This window comes from Bos indicus x Bos taurus, chromosome 17 (genome assembly GCF_003369695.1).
Source record: "Bos indicus x Bos taurus breed Angus x Brahman F1 hybrid chromosome 17, Bos_hybrid_MaternalHap_v2.0, whole genome shotgun sequence".
NCBI classification, from domain to species: Eukaryota; Metazoa; Chordata; class Mammalia; order Artiodactyla; family Bovidae; genus Bos; species Bos indicus x Bos taurus.
Window position 1 is genome coordinate 19496747 of NC_040092.1, and position 22255 is coordinate 19519001.

Consider the following 22255-nt stretch of genomic DNA (forward strand, 5'->3'; position numbering starts at 1 on the left):
TATTGAACATGTAGCCTTGGGTTTGTCTGTTTTTAACCTGTCACACAGGGATGGTAATACCTACTTCACAAGGTTGTTATGAGTATTAAATAAGACAGTCCCTTAAAGGCCTGGGTGTGTCAGTCACTAACGTTTAAGAAGCCATCCCGGTGTGCCAAGCAAGCATCTTGCTAAGCCCATTTGAGGCATCACCTCATTCAGTCCTGGTAGTGAGCCCCTTTTGTACAGAAACCAGGGCTGAAGAAGGTGAAGTACCTTGCCTAGAGTTAGGAAGTTCGTCAGTGTCAGTGCTGGCGTCCGAGGTCCTTTGGAGAGTTCAAGTTTATGTCCACTAGCCCAGACTTAACTCCCAAGGAAAATCCAGAATGCCAAGCAACCTGGGTCCCTGACTCAGGAACCGTGCTCACTTTCCATTTTATTTTAGTACCTGTGCAGCCAAGAAAGACCCAAGTCTGACCACGGGTCGTGGAAGCCTGAAAGCTCAGGGAAAGTTGTGGGCCTGGTTACAATTACCTGGAATGCTCCAGGCAGATGGATGGACCTGGGACGAAGTGAGGGGACAGAGCTTCTGCATCCAGCTGTTTATAAGTCTCCAGGATCCACCTGGGGTCAGCCCGAGCATCAGGGTCATGCCGTTACCAGGTTACCAGGCTAGGTTCAGGGCAGCTGATCGTTAAACGTTAGTGCTTACTGTCCTTAATCAGCATGACCCCGTGCAAGCACCCACAGGTTGTGGCTTTGCGTTCTGTGTTTCTCACACACACTCCCGTATGTATATCTTGGCATAGAGAGGAACTTTAGATTTTTCTCGAAAGATAAACCAGGGGGAGTTTACATCTTTATTATTATTTTTTTTTAAGTCCTAGAATTCACAAGAGGGTGCTTTTGTGTAATGAGTGCCCCAGAGTACACTTAAAATAAGGTGCAATTTACCAAGTCAGGGCTGCGGGGCTGCCTGGTGCTGCCTCGCCAGGTGGAAGCAGAGGAAAGGCTTGGCGTTGGGGGCTGGGCAGACCAGCATGAGCGAGGGCTCTGCTGCTGAGACTCAGTTTCCCCACCTGGGAGGCTTCTGAGATTAAACAAGGTGACTGTAGATGCCCCGGCCTGGTGCCCAGCACGTAGTCGGTGCCCCGGACATGTTGATGTGGTTGCTTCTCCTCTCCCCTCTCCCTCTCCCTCTCTCTGTGTCTCTGTTTCTCTCTCTCTCGTTTTTACAAAAATGGCTTTGGTCCCAGGTGCACAGCATGGCCCAGAAAAGCAGGGTAAAGCTGTAGTAATATTTTTGAAATGATCATGTGGGTATCTGTAGGTTAAAATGACTCTGATCGCTTCTCGGCCTGTTGGCTAAAACGAAGTGTGGTATCTGTTCTTATCAGTTTAATATCTCTATCCGAGGACAGTGTAGTACATGGATCTTTGGAGGAAGGCACTGGGCTAGCAGCTTGTGCTGTCTGCTCCACACATCAACCTGGCATTGCAGTACCTCCAGGAACGGTGCTCCCCCTCGGGGAATAACTCAGTATGAAAAGACAGATTGTAGGGAATTCCCTACAGACCAGTGACTAGGACTCTGAGCTTTCGCTGCCGAGGGCCCAGGTTCAATCCCTGGTCGGGAACTAAGATCCCACAGCCATGTGGTGCAGCAAAATACAGAAAGAAAGAAAAGAAAATGACTCTTTGTGCCCAAGAGAGGATCCAGGGCAAGCAGGTATGTACCCCCAGGACCCCCAGCTCCACCCCTAGTGCCCTTTTTGCCCAATGAACTTTCTTCCCCTTTTCCTTTTTAGTATGAAAAAAATGTCATAATAGAGAACATTAGAGAGAATTGTTTGATGAAATCCACATGCCCACCCACCTAGATTTTCATAATATGATGCCACATTTGCCTCACCTATTTTTTGAATGTGTTAGGTTTTTTTTTAATTGAAATACAATTTACAAATTCAAAATTGCACAGCTCTTGAGTATGAAATTCAGGGAATTATGACAGTTGCATGCAACCTGTGCTAGATTTTAAAGTACATTTCCCCCACACCATGATACTTAAGTCTGTACCTAAACACTTCAGCATGTGTCAGTGATAAATGACATTTCTATCTACCCACTGTACCATTATCACTCCTAACAAAATTAATTCCTTACTTTGAAACTCCAGACTGTATTCAATTCCCCAGTTGTCCCCAAATGTCTCTCGGAGCTGGTGCATTCAAAACACGACCCAGATAAATCCCACACGTCATGTTTAGTTGTTAGGTCTCTTAAATTTCTTTAATCTGTAATATGACAATGATCTTTCCCATTTCTCTTTTTTTAAAAAATATTGATTGATTGATTTGGCTGTGTCCGTTGCAGCATTCAGGATCTTTCAATACAGTGGGGGGGCTTAGTTGCTCCGAGCCATGTGGGGTCTTCTCCAACCAGGGATTGAACCCGATCCCCTACATTGCAAGGCAAATTCTTAACCACTGGACCACCAGGGAAGTACCCTCCTTCTTTTTTTTAATGGCATTGACTTGTTAGTGAGCCTGGGACCTTGTCCTGTAAAATGTTCACTTTCTGTTGTGAACTTGTTTCTCTTTCTGTCTCTCCCTTTAATTTTGTATCAAGTGCAGTTGGCCCAGGGCTGGATCAGATCCCATGAAACAGTTTGGCGATGCTGCCTCCTGGGACCGTGCTCCAGCCTCTGCATTGCTTCAGAGCCAGGCCCACGAGATACCTGGTTTCTTCACCCAAATAGAGACTCATGACCTCCTACCCCTCTTTTCTCAGCAGCTGCAGCATTTCACGCTGTGATTCTGTTCCCTTGCCATGCAGATGATAACAGCAACCAGAGCTCCATCGCAGATGCCTCCCCCATCAAACAGGAGAACAGCAGCAACTCCAGCCCTGCTCCTGAGCCCAACTCAGCCGCGCCCGGCGATGGCACTGACACCAAGGTGGACGAGGCCCAGGTCGATGGGAAGGAGCTCCCCGGGGCCGAAGGTATGTGCCCTCGAGGGTGGGGCTCAAGAGAGACCTCTCTATAGCCAGCTTTCAGCCAGGCAGCTGGAAGGGACTTTAAGGAGGTCCTGCCAAGTTCTGGCCCCCAGAAGGTAACGGTAGAGACAGGTAATGCCTAGAGCTCATATTCTTGTTGTTTAGAAGCTGTCTTGTCCAACTCTTTTCAACCCCATGGGCTGTAGCCCTCTAGGCTCCTCTGTCCATGGGATTTCCCAGTTAAGAATACTGGAGTGGATTGCTATTTCCTTCTCTAAGGGATCTTCCCAACCCAGAGATTGAACTTGAATTGGCAGGCAAATTCTTTACCACTGAGCCACCAGGGAAGCCCTATTCGTATGTATAGGTTTGTTTATTTTTAGATTTCTGGGTTCTCTGTTTATTTCTTTATTTTTGGGGCCATGCTGCATGGCTTGTGGGATCTTAGTTCCCCGACTGGGGATCAAACCCATGCCCCCTGCGTCAGAAACATGGAGTCTTAACCACTGGACCACCAGGGAAGTCCCTAGGTTCTCTTTAAATGGAAAATTTCCAATATACCAAAAAAATGAAAGAATAGTGTAATACTTTACTGTATACCCACAAGTCGATTTCGTCAATTGTTGATATTTAATGTTTGGGGTCTTTTGTTTTTTTGTTGGAGGCTGTTGTTGTTTGAGGGGTTTTTTTGTTTTGTTTTTGTTTTGCCTAAAAATATTTTTTTCTGGGGCCACTTGACGTTAAATTGTAGACTTTATGATGTCTTATCTCTAAACACTTCACTGTGCCTCTTTTAAAAATAAGGACATTCCCTTACATAATCACAGTGACTATTATTGGACCTCAGAAAATGAACAATAGTTTCCGATTGTCTAATACTGGTGTGTTTCAGAGCGTGTTGATGGATGGTGCATGGGCCGTGAGAGAGGGGGCTTGAGAGTGACTCCTGGTGCCTGGAGAAATGGCCTTGCCGTCGTCTGTGATGGGAGAGAGGTGGAGGGGCAGGGCCAGTGGGTCTGGGGTGCTGGCAGATGCCCGAGCACAGTCTGGGTTTCCAGGAAGAGGCTCGGGGTGATGTGCTCTTACCCGGTGGGGCAAGGCTGTTGGCTTCTCGGTGCTTGGGGAGGGCGTGCATTTCCTGGGGAGAAGGCCGTCCTGTGCTGGAGAGCTCCTTCACATCTGGTTCTAGTCTCTTCCACACACTTCACTTGTTAGCCCCCTGAGAGGCTCCCTACTCATCCTGGGTGACAGGCAGGGCCCAGTCCCACTCCAGACTCCCAAGAGCTCATGGGCAAGACAGGCATTGAAGCTGAGAATTACAGTCCACAGAGGTTGCAGACAAACTAGATCCAGCATGTGGTGTGTGGGTGTGGCCCCAAAGCCCAGTGTTGTTTTTATTTTTAATTGGAACTTGATGGCAAAATTTAAAAATTGAGCAATCTCACTTAAAATAAGATCGATCTCCAGCTTCTCTTGAAAAGAGAAGCCTGCATTCCCATAGAGCTGCAACCAGCTAGAGCAGAGATGTGGCTGCCTCTCCAGGGAGGGCCCAAAGGACCTACATACTCCAGTTACCACACTCCCCACCACTCCCTATCATCTCCCCACCACCGAGGCCAAAGGCAATTATGTTTTACCCTGTGATCACTGCTGTTTTTCTTGTTACTGATTTAAAAAAAAAGTTAATATGTTTCTTGAACCTTTTTTTTCTACTAAGAGTAGAGAGCCTGGGAGGAAATGCACATGTCTTTGAGGAAGAAGAGAATGTTCCTTTAGATTTTCTGTGCAAAGGTTATCTGAGTCTGAATTAAACAGCCCTCCTGACTCATTCTGGCACTGCCTGGAACATAAGGGGTCTTGACTTTGTGGTCAGATGCAATAGGGAAATGGAGCCTGGGGGCCTCTGGGAAGCCTTCCTGGAGGAGGTGCTGTCTGACTTGGGCTTAAAGGATGAGCAGAAATAGGAGGGAACCAAGCAAAATCCAGGCAGAAGGGACCATAGGGAAGTACCTGGGGAGGTCAGGGCAATGTGCCCATGTGCCAGGAGGATCTGAATTAGGATGCAGATTAAGGTCCCCTAACAGACCACCACTGCTGGATCTGTTGTGGGGCCTTCTAGAGGTAGTCTGTACCTAGAAGCATCTATGTGAGATGATTACCTCCCGTTTTAGAACACTCTCACTTAACAGTCACCATGGAGATAGTTCCACGTTAAGACATACGGGTCTTTCTTATTCTCTTTACCAGCTTATCATTCAGAGCTGTGACTGTACCATGATGTATTTAAATAGTCCCCGTGTTGGTGGGTCAATTGAGTTGCTTTTTTCCCCTGCACCGACGGTGCTGAAAGGCGTCTTGTACTCACGTCCCTTGGCATCTCTGCTCAGATGGGAATGAGTCTGGAGGATGCGGCCCTGGAGAGGGGCTATGGGGACAAAGGGCAGTGGACATCTACAGTGTCTGTAGTGGTCTTCCCCTTTTCCACCCGTGCCATGGGCAGGATGGCTTCCTCCAGAGCAGGGCCTTTCCACCTGGGCTCTGTAGGTTTGTGGGGCCTCGTGATTCTTTGCTGTGGGGGTGTCCTGTGTATGGTGGAGCACTGAGAAACATCCCTGTCGCTAAATGCCAGTAGCATCCACCTCCATTTTAGTGACACCAAAAATGTTTCCAGGTGGGGCAGATGTCCCCTGGGGGAACAGGGAAAAACACCAACACCCGTTGAGAATCCTGTCCCAGCGGCTTTGGTGCAGCCTTCTCCCGTGTACAGCACGTGGGCATCCCCTCTCCTCCCCATGGGGCCCCTGCTGGGCCTGGGGAGAGGTGCTGGGACGGGGCCATGAACGCAAGACAGGCTGGTCACATCTGGGCCGACCCGTGCTGGCCGTGTGGCCTCAGGCTGGCAGCATGACCTCGGGTGCACCTTCCTGTTTCCTCGAGACAAATGAAAGTTGCCTGTCACTTCAGGTCACTGGGAAAGGGGGTGGAGCTTGTGGGTGGGGCGGGGCAGAGGGAGGGCGGAGCGGTGAGGGGCGGAGCCAGTGTGGCATATCCCGGCTTTCTGGGCCTGCCCTCGGTTTTCCCGTGTTTGGGGTCTGCATCTCCTTTGCCCTGAAGGGTCGCTTAAAGCTCGGCTGCAGGAATTCTGTCTGGGTCTGTGCTTTCATGGCTGCTGTGTTTGGACCCTGTCACTCCTACCCGCTGCCACAGGTCCACGGGAACCACACCAGCGTCCTTTCCCCGCCAGGCCAGGCCTCTGGGCCGGCACAGTTGCCCAGCTTTGCCCAGGGGACACACCCCCGGGGCCAGGCCCACCTACACACTGTCAGGGGCCTTCCCCAGGTGGGGGTCCGCTTCCTGCAGGACAGGGCAGGTTGGTCGCCAGCTGTTGACCTTGCTTTGAACTTGTTTACTGCTAAGTGAGTTCAGGGAATGACATAATGTCCAAAGTCCCTGGACTAAATTTAGGCCCTTGGAAAATAATTTCCCCTGGGTGAGTTCCAGTGCCTTGGGCTGAGAGAACCAGGCTGCAGCAGCGGGGCCTGCCTGGAACGCTTGGCCAGCTCCAAGGCCAGTTCCCGCTGTGTTCTTGGGCCAGGCAAGGGGTCAGCATGACTCTGTGGACCCACTCTGTGGGTGACTCACCACCTTCATGATTTCTAAGCCTGCATCCTGGCCCCACCTCCCTCTCCTCTCTGCAAAGCCCACCATGTAGGGCAGAAAGGGCTCTGTCGGGACTTCCCTCCTGGGCCAGTGGCTAAAACTCTGTGCTCCCAGTGCAGGGGGCTGGGGTTTGATCCCTGCTCAGGGAACTAGATCCCATGCCACAGCTAAGACCTACACCAGGCAAAAAAGTAAGTGCTTTTTTTTTTTTTTTTTAAAAAAGGTCTGTATTCAAGAGAGAAGGAGGACAATAACAACTGCAAAGGTTTGTTAAAGCAAACTTATAATATGAACTAGAATATAAGGTTAACGTGGATTTATTTTTCTTTTATTTAAATTGAGGTGAAATTCCCATAGCATGCAAGGCACCATTTTAAAGTGAGCAATTCAGTACCATTTAGCACATTCATAATGTTGCGCAGTCACCACCTCTGTCTATTCCAAACTGTTCTCGTCACTCTGACAGGAAGCTCTGTACCCTTCAGCTGCCACTTCCCATTCCTCCATCCCTGGCCTCCACCAATCTGTGTCTTCTGTCTCTGTGGATTTGTCTTTCCTGGTCCTTTCATAGAAATGGAGTCATGTAACCTGTGTCTTTTGTTGACTGACATCTGTCACTCAGCATCATGGTTTCAAGGTTCATCCACACAGTAGCCTGGGTCAGTGCTTCGTTCCTTTTCGTGGCTGAATAATACTCCGTTGTGTGGGTGGACCACGTCGTGTTTATCTGCATATCTGTTAATGGACATTTGGGCCATCATGAGTGATGCTCCTGTGAATATTTGTTTGCAAACAACAGTTTGAAGACTTGTTTTCAGTTCCTGTTGGGCTACACCTAGAAGTAGAATTGCTGGGTCATATAGAAATTGTGTGTTTTTGAGGAACTGCTGTTAACATGGTCTTTAAAGGTAAAACTAGAGATACCAAAGAAATGTCAGGTTTATGGGGAGTTTGGTTCCCTGCCCTCGATGATCCCTCATTTACTCCCACGTGGGATTATTTTGCCGCTTGGGTCCTTTTTCCATCTTTCCATTTAATCTTCATAGCAACTCGACAGCTGTTGTCAACCTCAACTTTATGGAGGGTGGGGGGGTCTGACACAGGGAGCCCGGCTTCATAGGAACAAGCGGCAGAGGCAGCATTAGGAACCAGGTCTGGGACTTCCCTGCTGGTCTGGTGGCTAAGACTCCATGCTCCCAATGCTGGGTGCCCCGGGTTTGATCCCTGGTCAGGGAACTAGACCCCTCATGCCGCAACTAAAGATCCTGTGCACTGCAACCCTGACCTGGCGCAGCCAAATAAAATATATATATGTTAAATAATTTTAAAAACCCAGTCTGTGTCTAGACCCTGTGTCCCCCCCACCCAGACACCAGCTGGTAGGAAGAGCCCAGGGGTCCTGGTGTGGTGGACCCCCTGACCCTCCTGATGGCGTTAGGAGAACCCAGCTCAGACCGTGGCAGGGTGTTGGGTCTCCTGGTACTGCCCTGAGCACTCAGGGCTGCTGGTTTCGGGGGAGCAGCTGGTTTGGGGGAGCAGAGTCTGTGTTAACGGCACCTTCGCTGGGAGGGATATACTAGGGCTCAGCCTCTGGAAGGAGGGCTGCAGCTCCTTCCTGCCGCCCTGCTCCCCATCCTTCTGTGCCCTACCGGCCTCAAGCTCTGGAATATTGCCTGCTTTTCCCCGCTCCTTCCTCTTAATTGCTTGCTTGCTTTAAAAATTAAGCCTGGGGACTTTCCTGGTGGTTCAGTGGCTAAGACTCTGTGTTTCCAATGCAAGGGGTGCAGGTTCGATCCCCTTTCGGGGAGCTAAGATCCCACAGGCTGCACAGCATAGCCAAAAAAAAAAAGAAAGAGAAAACTTAGACCTGGGAAATTTTTTCCCTCTGCTGTGCTTCTATCTCAGAAACCCCAGAACGTAAAACATTCTTGAATATTTTAGTGTGTTTCTTTTCTTTTTTTTTTAACAAATCAGGGTGACATATGTTGTTGGTATCTTGAATGCAAGCAGAGCAGGGCCCTGGGCGGGATGCGGCTGCTCCTTCCGTGCGCTCTGTGCCTAAGATAAGCTTCAGGTGCAACGGCTGCTCCCTCTTTCCAAAGCTGCACCACCTCCCACAGCCTGCTAAGACCTGCACCTTCCTTCTGCTAACAGAACGTGGTAGGGGGAGCAGGGAGACCGGTGCATGAGACAGAGCCCAAATGACCAGCAAAACAGGGACTCATTAAATGTAAATGACAGCCTGATAGAATGCTGTGCAGCCATCTTGTAGGCGCTCATGTTTATAGACTTTTTAAAGACGTGCAGAATTCTTCCCAAATATTGTGAGATCCCTATTTGGGGAGAATGCAGAACTAGAAGTGCATGTAGGGAGAAACATCTGGAAAAATAGGGCTAGATCCCCTAAAATGTTAGTGGCGTGGCGGCCGTGGGTGACACGAGGTAGTTGCTGATTTCATTCCCTCCCCCCTGTATTTTTTGGTTCTTGCAATGGCAATCAGAAAAATATCCGTATTACCAAGAGAAATGTTTACAAAGTAGAAGTTCCCTCTGTGAATTCCCCCACACTCGCTAATGGAGGAGGGAGGGGCCTGCAGCCATGATGGTTGAAGCAGGCTGTGTCCACTAGAGGGCACCAGATGCACGCAGCATAAAGCCTGTAGCATCCTTTACATGGCTTCTCCTGGCACTTGGCAGGTAATAGGTGTGCAAGGGAAAGGGTCAGAGTCCCCAGTGGCAGAGTGTGGCCTGGCTGCTTAAAATGACATCCTTAAAAAATAAGAGGCTTCCCAAGCCCCCCAGCTCCTTGCAGTCCTGACAGACTGCCTGGCCTCCCAACTTACCCAGTTCCAGGTATTTTTAGTAAGTGGTTCATCTGGCTCCGTATCGCCTGTGTCTGAAAACAGCTTCTGTCATCTTGCTTTTCCCTCAGATGCTTCCGACGAGCAGAATTCACAGTCTTCAATGGAAAACTCGATGAACAGTTCAGAGCAAGTTGAACGGCAGCCGTCTGGAGATGCGGGCCTGGCTGCAGAGACATCCACAATCTCTCAGGTACCTCGATCAAGGTCTCAGAGGGGCAGCCAGCTCGGCCAGGAGCCTGCTGGGGTGTCGGGGGTACGTTGAAAGGTGTCTTCTTGTTTTTGTTTTCTCCTTTGCTCTCTAGATGGTTGGAACTCTCTGGTATTCATTGAGCAGGATCCATGAGCATCCTGTAGCCGGTCTGGTCACTGGGCCCACGGTAGAGGAGACACACAGGACCCGCTTGGGGTCAGTCCTTTATCCCAGCCTTAGCTTCATCACTTTGTTTATTCGGGTCCACAAAAGCACTGCCCAGTCTCAGTGACCCAAAGTCAACTTCACTTAGAGCTGGGAAGATAGGTCTTCAGACTCCTGAATGCTAGACGAACCATCCTTTGGAATTTTGCATCTGACCACACTCCCCGCTACTTGGTCCCCTTTCCAGGTTATCACTGTTTGCCAGAATCTCGTCTCAATCAGACAGTGTAGATGTAGGCGGCCTTGCTGATGGGAGCAAATGTCCCTGGTTCGAATCCCAGATCCTCCACTTGACACACACACGAGCCTCAGTGTCTCTTGCTGCCACAGTGAGATCACAGGACTATCTTGGGGCCAGAACACGGACAAGAGGAGAGAAAATATGGGTAGCACTTAACACAGAGCTGGACACACAGCAGAGGCCCCAGCGTTGCCTTGGCTTCTGTTGTGAATTTTTTTACTGTCCGTCGTCTGTGCTCATCAAAGAGGTCTGGGGACTCGGGTATCAAAACTGCAGCTAATAAGACTATTTCCACTTGAGTATTTTCACACCTGGGGAGAAACTGAAAACAAGTAGCTGCAGAGAAAGGGGACCAGCTTGATCTGTACTCTAGGGAGCCTTCAACCAGGCCTTCCTCAAGGGGAAGAGACTCTCAGACCCTCACATCCTGGCACCCTTGGCTCCGAAACCCCCTGCCAGCTTACCCAAGACTCCTCCAGGGGCCCAAAGACAGGAGGACAGTGATGATGAAAGACGAGTTTGCCATGGCAGAAAACCGGCCAAAACCTGAGTGTCTCGAAAGGGTTTAATAAATCCGGAGTGGCAGATGCACAGCCTGGTATGCAGCTGTTAAAGTGCGTTGGCCAGGTACAGATAGAAAATAAAGAAACATTCTCACAGTGTGAGATGCAAGGCTGGGCCTCCAGCGGAGTGTGAGCCCATTTGATTACAATACAAATCCAACCCTCAGAATTGGCAAAAGCCAGGATGGCAGCTGGCATCTCCTGGCCTCTCGAGATGCTGATCCACACCCCGGGGGTATCTGGTGCTCCCCGCCGGCATCTGGAAAGTCCAGGGGTCTTCCATTCTGATACACCCCCACCTCCACTCCCATGTTCAGGGACCCAGACCTGAGATGGGGCCCCTTCCGCAGGCGTCACACTCACACAGACATGCCCTTGTCTCCAGAGCCGCTCGGCTTGTGAGCAAGACAGTGGGTGCGCGCCCTAAAGCGGAGAGCTCAGCATTGACGTTCAGCCTTGCCCATTTAAAAAAGAAAAAGGTTCCTCGTCCCCCTCTTCAGCCACTCCCTGCTGCTCCCTCTCTTTCACGGCACAGTTGTTCTCTTTCCAGCGTCCACTGCCAAGCTCATATACTGTCCCCCCCCCATGCAGATGCTCTGTGGACACTTGGCCTGAATGGTATCCCCCTTCCTCAGAAGGCACAGCAACCCACTTGGTCCTGTTACGTTGAGACCGAGCTTTTATCACTTTCACGAGGAAAAGCCAGGGGAAAGACAGGGGCAGTTATTCCTGCCTTCCCGTCATATCAACTCTCAGGAAACTCACTCACCTCGTCCATCAAGACCCAGGGGTCTCTGTTTAGCACCTTTTGGGCCTCCGCTGTGTACTGGGCAGTAAGCTGGGTCCTAGGGAGGCAGTGTGAGCCAACTGACATGGTCCCTGTCCTCACGGGGACAGGGAGGATGGGTTCAGGGAGGCGGAGACACAGCCAGGAGCCAGCAAGTGGATTGCAGTTCGAGCTGTAGGAGAATGGGAGCAGGGTGATGCAAAGAAGCCCTTCTAGATGCTGTGGGCGGGAAGGAGTGAGATGAGAGCAGGAGAGAAAAGGTTACACAGGCCAAGAGGCAGAAGCCAGCCTGAGGAACGGCAGGGGAGGCCAGGGAGGCTGGAGCCAGGCGGACGAGGAGAAGGGGACGGAGAGGGGCCTTCTCGGCCTGATGAGGAGTTGGGATTTTGCTCCGAGATCAGTGTTATGCTCTGTATGATCTCTGTTTTGAAACTATCTCTCGAGCTCTGCTGAAGGCTGGGCGGGGCGGCTGCGGAGCAAGGTGCTGCTCCAGCCAGACGAGGGACGGAGGGCTCAGGTGTGGATGGGGCGGCTGGCAAGGGCAGCCGTGGGTGGGCCGAGGGTCTCTGGAGATGGAGTTAGGCGTGGCGAGAAGGGAGGACTCCAGGGTGCTGTCCAGCTGTATCCCAGGCAGATTTCAGGGCCATCACCAGCCGTGGGAGCGCCGGTTAGGATGGGCGACGTTAGGAGCTGAACTTGGGGGATGGGTTAGTTTGGAGCTGTCTGGGATGATAGAGCGAGAAAGTTGAGGGAGAAGTAGGTGAGTGAGTGTTGAACTTGTGTGTGTGTGTGAGTGCTGGAATTTCTTGGGAATTTGGTGGCACTACAGACCCTTCCCCCAGAATAACCAACGTGTATGCATTCCATAAATGTCTGCCCCAGGCCAGGCACCTGTGCTGAGCCCTGGATGAGCTGTTGTCAACACAGCCAGGTTGGTCTAACCTTCGATCTTGGAGAGTAAACTTAAAACTGCGTATATAATTACCCTGCAGTTAGTGAGCAATTGGAAGACTTGGTGGACAGAGGAGTAGCTTGGGTGTGTGGCTCCCGGTGGGTCCATGAACCCTTTCGAGTCCATGCCAGGGCCATGGGGTCAGAACCTCAGATGTCCACCCTCAACTTGTAACCTCCTAGCTGACCTGAGTTGCTCTCCCGGGGTGTCAACCTGCGTTTCTCTTTTCTTCCTCTTCCCCCACCTCCCAACCCCAAGGATCTGGAAGGAGTGCCACCCTCCAAAAAGATGAAACTGGAGGCTTCGCAACAGAACTCCGAGGAGATGTAGACGCCGAGTTCAGTCCTCTGATCCACGTCTCACGGGAGATCCATCCGCAGGCTTAGTTGTTGAACAACCTCACCCGAGCAGATCCCTGTCGGGTGCAAAGGGAACTACTAACTTAACAAGTTTGCCAAGTGCAAATCCAAGAAAACCTAGAACGGCGTAACTTCTCAGACACTGAAGAACTTTCTGCTGTGAAGCAAAACACTCGAATCTTGAAGTGACTGTCCTGGGGAAGGCGGGGTCGACAGCTCAGGAGCGTCTGGACACTGTCTCTGAAGCCAAGATTACATTTGTGTTGCTGCTGTATTTTTTTTTTTTTTCCTCCCCACTCCTCTATTTAATGATATAAGCTATTTGAGGGTGGTACTGATCAGGAATTCGCTTTTTCATCGGGGCTTTTCACTGTTCAACCGATATTCCTTCCGCTTTCTTTTTTTGTGCCTTGTGCCCTTGAGGTGACCTCTGGCATGTTTTCCTGGTTGTTTTGCATCTCCCCTTACAAGTGCCCTCTTGGTTCAGTTCAGGCAGCCATTGCTCCGGTCCTCGAGTCTTTCTCCTCCCTGCCTCAGGACTTCAGCTGGAGTGGACCAGGCAGGGAGAAGGAGAGCTTGAGGCCACAGAAGAGCAGGACCTCCCCGGCCATCTGGTTTCTAGGTGCAGCTGGGAGGCTGCAGGACACACCCTGAGCCCTGGTTGGGGACAGTGCTAGCCTCCAGGGTCCGAGGAGTCTCAGATGTCTGGGCATTGTCCCCAGGGCTTACTTGAGGCATCTGAACTGGTGTTTCCAAGCCCACAGCTGCCCAGAGGGACATACAGAGCCCTTGGATTGTTCTGGCACTTCCCGCCTCAGCCCCTCTCCCCCATATGGCAACCTCCCACACCTCCGAAGACAGACTGGCTTCTGCGGCTGATGGCAGGACAGTCTCCTTAAGACGATAAAGGGCCAGAGGAGGCTGGGAGCAGACGTCAGGAATAGCTGGTGCTGAACTTTTTCTCACAGGACGTCGCTTGGATTTCAAATCCACAGTCACCTGCTGCCCTAGTCTACCTCCCCAGCTCCACCTGGCCCCATCCGCGGGGGAGGTGAGGTTGCAGTCGGCTGAAATCCAGAGTCCACTGGCTTCTTTCTGCACACTGTTCCGACTCCTGGAGCCATCAGTTGGATCGTGTCTCTTTCCCAGGATGCTCCGAGGGTCCCCACGGGGGAGCAGGCCTCAAGGGTTGGAACTTGAAGGCCGGAAATGAGGCCCCCGAGAAACTGGAGAGCTTTGCGCTCCTCCAGAAAGGGGGCCCTGGGGTCCCTCCCCCGCCTCCATCCCCTGCCTGCACTGGGACAGCTTCCTGTCACTAAAACGGAGAAGCACCTCTTCTCCCCACGCCCCCCACCTTGGATGAACTGCCTCACTGTTTGGTTCTGAGGCCTGGTTTGCTCTTAATTCCTCTATGGACTCCTCAGACCCTTACCCCTTCTCCTGAGCTTTCTTTACTGCACTGGAGTTCCAACTCCCTTTGAGTTGTGTGAGGGGGGAGGGGGGAGCTCCGGGTTTTGTTGGTTGGTTGTTGTTTTTTTTTTCTGTTTGTTCGTTTGTTTTTGTTTCTGTTCGGCCAATTGGTGCATATATTCAAGTCCCACCTTTCACGTGTGGATCTCTCTCCTGACCACCATGGGGAGTGTCTGCCAGACTCCATTTTCTAAGCGTTTCTGAGGGTGAGGCTCTTCTTTGTTTCTGAAGGGAGCCAATCTATTTCCTGCACTTCAAGAAGAATCAAAATGTTCCTGAATTTCAAATACCTCATGCAAACATGTCTCCTGAAGCAAGGGAAGGGAAACACACACACACACACACACACACACACAAACTTTGAAAATGGTCATGTTGAAGTTAGGATGCCGGAAGGTTTCTGTCTTAAAAAATCCTTATCAATTTTGCCCCTCAGGCAGTCAGTTCTGGGAGAACTGTGTTCTGAGTTACCTCTCAGCGTATCTCAAGGCGGCTTTACCTCCAGATCCTATAGAGTTAGAATTAACTTCCTTTCTTTGCAGCAAAACTCCATTTGGATGAAAGATGAATCTGGATATCTATTTCCTCCTTTTTGTTTTTTTTGGGAAACGAGAGGTGACAAGCAAGACAGCCGAAGACGAATCACAACACAGGCATCCGTGGAAATAGCAGGGTCCCCTCGACAGGCAAGGGGAGCGGACACGGTTGAGGGTGAACACAAGATGACGCCCAGGATACGAGGCTGTCATTAGTTTTTCTCTGAAGTGCCTGAAGGTAGGAAATGGGCCGGGGGTCCGGACCGACTGGGCCCCACCACGGCCACGCCAGGCAGAGCGGCCAGCGGCCCTGCACCCCCATCCACGCCAGCCAGGAAGGCCTTCCACGCGGGATGGTGAGACTGCAAAAACCCACATGTGCTTCCTCCCCCAACACGGCCCGCTCTTCAGGGCCACCGCCCTGCCCCACGCCATCCTGCGCCCCTCACCCCTTCTCCCACCACGGAATCTGAGACCTTTCAGCCGGCCGAGCCAGAGGCGGGGGTCCTAAGCGAATGCCTTCCGCCAACACCAGGCCCCGCAGCCTAAAGGGCTCCCAGGGCGAACTTAACTCCCCGCAAAACTTGAAGTTGGGGATGCTGCGGTTACACATTCCACAAAGTGCTGGCACTTACACCCATAACCCGAAGGCGGAAGACCGACTCACAGGTGGTGACCTCCCATTACCAACGATGTCATGGTTTGGAATGTTCCATTATCAGCCAAGGACCTGGTTAGAGATATAAAGACCTTTTTATTCACCGTTACCTAATTGTTTTTTTTCTTACGATTTTTTTTTTTTTGGTGTGTTGTACAGCAGTATAATTTTTCACTTATTTATTCCATCAGTAGATATGGTTTGTACAATGTACAATGGTTCCATTTCAGAAAATAAAAGAAAAATTCAAATCATGAACACCATGTGATTTTGGAGTAAAGAGTAAGATCCTGTGAGATTTTACTCACAGAGTGGGCTGCTCTGGTGTCTCCAGTGTGGCCCTGACTTTGTGTACAACTTGAACGCCAGGACTGTGGGCTCCCACATGGTGTGGGTGGGTGTTGTCAACCACCTTGTTGGAAGGCTGAGTTGGTAGCCAATTAGAACCCTGATATAAATTACAGCCAGGCCATCTGCCCCCCATCTTGCGTCCTGGCAGTGTCCCTCATTTCAGGAGTCTCTGGCCCATGGCTCAGGGGTCGATTCTTTGGTGACTTGCAACTCTGTCTTGACTCGCCTTAACAGCTAGTGACTCGTGGTCAGGCTGGATCCAGGACTGCCCCAGGGCCTCTCCCCCCACAACTCAGGCTCTTTCTTGCTCTCCAGCTCGGCCTCCCTCCCCCAGTGGACTTTCTCCTTTCTTCTCTGTCCAGTCTCTGTTTCTCCTCTCGCGCCTGAAACCTGGCCCTAGGTGAACCACCAGCTAGGGGCAGAAGGGTGGGACAATTGTTCTAGCAGCCCTGTGCTAAGTCACCGTGTTGCCCGACCTGGAGGCAAACGTTCTCCTTTTTGTTTTGTCTGACTTTCCTCCCCACCCTGTTCCTTTTTAAGGTGTTCCAGTGTTTTTACCAGGATTGGTTGCTCAGTGAAATAAACTCCTGATATGGAAAGTTTATCCTGACAAAACATAAATCATAGGGACCTTGTTTGCTTAACCAAAAAGTGCCTTAGCGGGCACACTTTCACTCTCTCTGGTGTCCCTGAGATCTGTTCCCTGGGTCTCCAATTCTGGCTGAAGGTCCCTTCCTTCCAGACTCATCCTCATCACTGGATCTCTCCCCTTCCCTCTGCCATTCTTGTCTCCAGGCCCCTGGGTCTCTTGTCTCAGACATTCTGCTTTATCTTCTCCGTCTCTCTCAGCTTCCCTGTCTCTGTGGAGCTTTCTGACTTCCTCTCATCTCCCTTCATCAAGGACCAGTCATGCCCAAGGGCTGGAAATTTGGACTCTACAGGCATCACTTGAGCACCATCTGTGTACTGAGCCCTGGGCAGCATTGACTCCAACTTGACCCTTTCTTTCTAAGCAGATAAGCTGGTACGTTAGGATGCTGGGGACAGTTTGGAATTGGGGAGAGGTGCATTTTGATGGCAGGGGTCAGGGAGGCGCCTAGGATGGTGGAGGAAGCCCAGGCATGGGCCTAAGGAGTTCATTTTGCCTCGTGGATGCTAAGAAGTGGCTGGAGGTTTCTGAGCCAAGGCTCTGCTGGACTGGGGGTGGTGTTGCTAGTGAATGGCATGGACTGGAAAAAGCCAGACAGGAGGTGGGGGCAGGGCAGCTATGGAAGTAGACTGCAGGTGAAGCAGGAGGCGAGGAGTTGGCAAGAAGGCCTGTGTGCCCCCAGGTGATGTGAAGGTAACAGGCGCTGCAGCCAGGCGAGGTGGGAGCAAGTTTGAGAAGGCAAAGGCAGGCAGACAAAGCTCTGGTCCAGGTCCAAGTCTGGACCACAACAAATGTCACAGAAGTCCGCGGTTGGGCTGAGGAGGGATTTGAATTCCTGATGCCCAAGTTTATCCCTCACCTGCTTGAGGAATGCATATTTTCCTCCGGAGACTCAGAAGACACTGGCTGCCTTTGCCAGTTGCATTCCCCTCTTCTTCCGGTAGGGGGCCCCCTCACCCACTCAGCCGCAAGCGTGGCTGGAGAATCTGGGTCCCTCTCCATGGTAACAGCAATTGGCTCAAGGATGATCACGTGGCCCAATGAGAGTCAGCCCTGGAATTTTTGTGGGACCTGTTGGGAAACACTTCCCCTAGAGTGTTGGCTGGAGTTGTTAAGTGGAGCTGCTGGGGCCACCTTCACTCCAAGGCGGGGAGAAGCCTGCCTGAGAATGAAGCCGAGACAGGAGAGAGTTGAAAGATGGTGAGTGTGAGCCTCCTGAGAGCACCACTTGGACCCAAAGTGTTAGTCACTCAGTCGTGTCCAACTCTGTGACCTCATGGACTGTCGCCCACCAGGCTCCTCTGTCCATGGAATTCTCCAGGGGATCTTCCCAACCCAGGGCTTGAACCCAGGTCTCCCACATTGCAGGCAGACTCTTTACCGACTGAACCACCAGGGAAGCCAACAGCTGGCCTTGAAACTGGCCCTCCTGAACTTTTCAAGTTCTTGAGCCAATAAATGCCTATGATCGTTTAGGTTAGCTTTCCCTTGGTCTTTCCCCACCTGAGCCCCCACCCCTCCAACCAAGGACTTGGAGGGTCTCCTGGACAAATCCAGAAGGAGGGATGGTTGTTGAGATGGTAGCTCTGACCCTGACTGTTTTTCTCTTGGAAGGACTGTCTCTTTCCTCCAGACTTTGTTTTTTCAATGCTCCCATGTGACAGGAACTTGGAAGTTTCACAGCTGAGCACAAGGAAATAGAGGCTAACATAGACCTGATTTGGACTTTGGAAGCAGGCTTTTCTAGAATCCTCAGAGCTCCAGCACTTCAGAGCTGTGTGACCTCAAGTAAGTATCTTAACCTCTCTGGGCCCAGCGTCCTCATCTGTAAAATGGAAAGAATAACGGTGCTTCCTCAGGTTGTTGTGAGGATTAATACATGTAAATTACTAAATACATGTAAAGTGCTCCAGACAAGCCCTGAAAGTGAACGTGTTAGTTACTCAGTGGTGTCTGACTCTGTGACCTCATGAACTGTAGCCTGCCAGGCTCCTCTGTCCATGGGATTCTCCAGGCCAGAATACTGGAGTGGGTTGCCATTCCCTTCTCCAGGGTATCTTCCTGACCAAGGGATCAAACCCAGGTTTCCCACGTTGAAGGCAGATTCATTACCGTCTGAGCCACCAGGGAAGCCCATGGCACATAGTAAATCTCAATAAATATCAACTGCTGTTGTTGCTGCTATTATTATTGTAGTTATCCTCCAGCATGTCTAGACCCCAGAGCTCCAGCTGCTAGACCATGAAGCTCCAGGAGAGGCAGAATTGCCCAGCCCCAGCTGCTTTCGGCTTGTCCTCTGAGTTACACTTTGCTCCCTGAAGACTCGCCTCTCCCCTAAACGAGACAGACACTGGAGTTATCCACCCAGCTCAGCCCAGATGATCTAGAGCCTAAGTGGTGCCTTGTGGAATGACTGGAACCCCACCAGGAAACAGGCAAAGGGAAGACATTCCTGGCCAAGGCAAGGGCTTGAGTAAAGGGCTGGAGGTGTGACGATGCATCCCCACTGTGAGCGTTGGTGGCTCACAGCGTCAGGCCCAAGAGGGACCTTCAAGCAGAGGAATGGCTCACTGGAGGCTCATTTTTCCAGCATCTCTCCTTCATTATTGCTCTACCTCTACAGGCCTGGGGGGAAAAGGCCTCTAGGAGGCAAGCACCAGGATGTGGTACCAGGCCTGTTGTTCCTATCTCCTTCTAGGGTACCCCTGGGACAGACACTTGTGCCCATGGATGCCCTGGGTGATGACTTGGAGTCAGTGGCTTTCTCTCGTTAGACTTGACCGGAGATAACAATCTGCTTTGCATCAAAGAATCTCAAGAGACTCTTAAACTCAGCTTTTCTCCCTCAGGGCTCTCTCAAAGTATGAGCTCATTTGACCTCTTTGTAACCCTAAATGGTAGTTAGAGCAGGGATCAGCCTCCCCATCATAACAGATGAGAAAACTGATGCCAGGGAAGTGACTGAACAGGGTCCCGCAGGTACTCAGTGAAGAAGGCTGTGGAACGCAGCCTGTCTCCCACTAGACCCAGGGTCAGCAGATCCAGCCTGCCAGCTATTATTGTAAATAAAGTTTTACTGGCACACAGCCATGCTCATTCACTTACATATTGTCCCTGACTGCTTTCACAATTGGGAGAAGGCAATGGCAACCCACTCCAGTACTCTTGCCTGGAATATCCCATGTACAGAGGAGCCTGGTAGGCTGCAGTCCATGAGGTCGCTAAGAGTCAGACACGACTGAGCGACTTCACTTTCACTTTTCACTTCCATGCATTGGAGAAGGAAATGGCAACCCACTCCAGTGTTCTTGCCTGTAGAGTCCCAGGGACAGGGGAGCCTGTGGGCTGCCGTCTGTGGGGTCGCAGAGAGTCAGACACGACTGAAGCCACTTAGCAGCAGCAGCAGCAGCTTTCACAATACAACAGCAGAATTGAGTAGTTGCTATAGAGACTGACTTGCAAAGTTGAAACTATTTACCACCTGGCCAACTGCTGCACTTGACTACACTTCCCTGTTGAAACTCTGTGGTTGAAAGAATATGATAAAAAATAATGACATTAATGGTAATAATAATAATAATTACCTACTATGTGCCACGGGCTTCCCAGGTGGTACTAGTGTTAAAGAACTTGACTACGGAATGCAGGTAGATGTAAGAGATGAGGGTTCGATCCCTGGGTCGGGAAGATCCCCTGGAGGAGGGCATGGCAACCCACTCCAGTATTCTTGCCTGGAGAATCCGATGGACAGAGGAGCCTGGTGGGCTACATTCCTTAGGGTCGCAAAGAGTCAGACAGTACTGAAGCGACTTTGCACACACGCTCAATGTGCTAGATAACCATGCAAGACTTTCCTGAATTTTTTATTGATTTGAAATGGTGTTGCTCAATGAATTTTCACTGAGTGTACCTGCAAAACCCACACCTGGATCAAGAAACAGAATATTACTTACTCTGGATGCCCCCTGCCCACTCCTTGCAGTCACTACCCTCCGAAGGGTAATTACTATCCTGACGTCTCTCTGCACAGATGTTTTCTAAATGTTTGAACATTTTCTGAACTTTCTATTCATGGAATCATACAGAATGTGCTCTTTTGTGTCTGGCTTCTTTCACTCAGTAAGATGTTTCTGAGATTCATCCATATTGCATGTCATTGGCGTCACAACACGCTTCTGCTGGTGGGCGTTTGGTCTGTTTCCAGTCTCCATGGAGTATTATAAATATGCAAGATATTGGACGTCATTTCACCCCGGCTCCAATGTGAGAGGGGGACCAATTAGCCCCACTGTACAGATGTGAAGACTGAGGTTAGATACTGTGGTGCCTATGAGGTGGCAGAGCAGGTGGGAAGAGCCATGAGCGCAGGTGTCCCTGCTGTCCTGGCTCTCTGACTTCATTAGTTTCTGGCTTGACATACCATTGTGACTAATGACTGTTATGGCCCCATTTATAGGAAGAAATTTCTAGAAAATGCAAAAGTATGGAGACAACGTAGAGACTGATTTGTCTAGGGCTGGGAGCAAAAGATTGACCATAAGGAGGTCGGAGGGAATGATTTGAGGCAACTGGATTGTGGGGATAATTATACAACTGTGTGTGAACTTATTTGACTAGTTGTTTAGTCGCTAAAGTTGCAAAGTCATTTTAGTCATATCCAACTCTTTTGCAACCCTATGAACTGTAGCCCACCAGGCTCCTCTGTCCTGGGAATGGGATTTCCCAGGCACTTGCTCAGTGGTAAAGAATTCGCCTACCAGTGCAGGAGATGTGGGTTCCATCCCTGGGTCCGGAAGATCCCCTGGAGAAGGAAATGGCAGTCCATCCAGTATTCTTGCCTGGGAACTTGCATGGACAGAGGAGCCTCGTGGGCTGCAGTCCATGGGGTCGCCAAGAGTCGGACACGACTGAGCAACTAAACAAGAACAACAGTAAACTTACTAAAGTTCACTGAATTGTAAACTTAAAATTGGCGAATTTTATGGGGAGTAGATTACACCTCAATAAAGCTTAAAAATAAAAAAACCCAAACCCACAGGCATTTATTTCTCCACCCTCTATCCACACACACCCCCATCCCCACTCCGCCTCCCCCTGTGCCTGAATTTCCCTTAGAGGTGTGAAGCTGGCTGTGCAAACTGCCCAGAGCTGTTGAGCCATGGAACTGGCAGCTCCCCACCAGCCTGCCTCTCCCTGCAAAGACACGGGGGTCTCCTTGGCCAGAGGTGACATCTGAAGCAATCACAATCCTGTTTGGCTTTACTATATCCGACCTGCCGCCTGCCAGGGGCCAGAGAGCCACGCGCAGCGGATGCACCGGCCCCAAACTGTTTCTCCAAGTAGTCCCCAGAGAAGGTCGCTGCCTTTCAGTTTCTGCACTTGTTTATTTTCAAAGGGACGTTGCCAGACCGCTAGGCCACCCCTGCCCTTTCATGGTTTGTTTTATGCAAAAGATTTCAGGAAGAAAGAGGAGGTAAAGCGACCTGCAACCAATTACTCTGCTGGCAAAGAACAGCCACAGGCCCCAGCTGGGAGGTTTGAGGGATGTGTGTGAGGCTGAGATGCCCCTTTGTTACCCTGCCACCCCAAGAACAGGAATCCTGAGAGTGTTAATAATCATTGCAGGGGATTTTCTGGCAGTCCAGGGGTTAGGGCTCTGCCTTTCCACTGCAGTGGGCAGGGATTCGATCCCTGGTCAGGGAACTAAGATCCCGCATGACATGCAGCCATAAAAAAAAAAAAAGAAGAAAGAAAGAAAAGGAAAAAATAATCAT

General features: G+C 50.7%; 1 protein-coding gene and 1 pseudogene across 4 annotated transcripts in view; both read left to right on the forward strand.

Annotated features, from left to right (window-relative positions):
- Positions 1 to 15739, forward strand: part of BCL7A (BCL7A, BAF complex component) — a 31240-nt gene extending 15501 nt beyond the window's left edge. The window contains exons 5-8 of one of the 4 annotated variants that reach the window (XM_027566869.1): positions 2815 to 2982; positions 6860 to 6901; positions 9569 to 9753; positions 12717 to 15739. In XM_027566869.1, the coding sequence (XP_027422670.1) occupies positions 2815 to 2982; positions 6860 to 6901; positions 9569 to 9753; positions 12717 to 12788 (467 nt within the window). In that variant the 3' untranslated portion in view covers positions 12789 to 15739. The remainder of the gene's footprint in view (positions 1 to 2814; positions 2983 to 6859; positions 6902 to 9568; positions 9754 to 12716) is intronic. The other 3 variants (XM_027566871.1, XM_027566870.1, XM_027566872.1) reach the window with 3 other exon arrangements.
- Positions 1325 to 1505, forward strand: LOC113875176 (annotated as a pseudogene).
- Positions 15740 to 22255: the final 6516 nt, after the last annotated feature.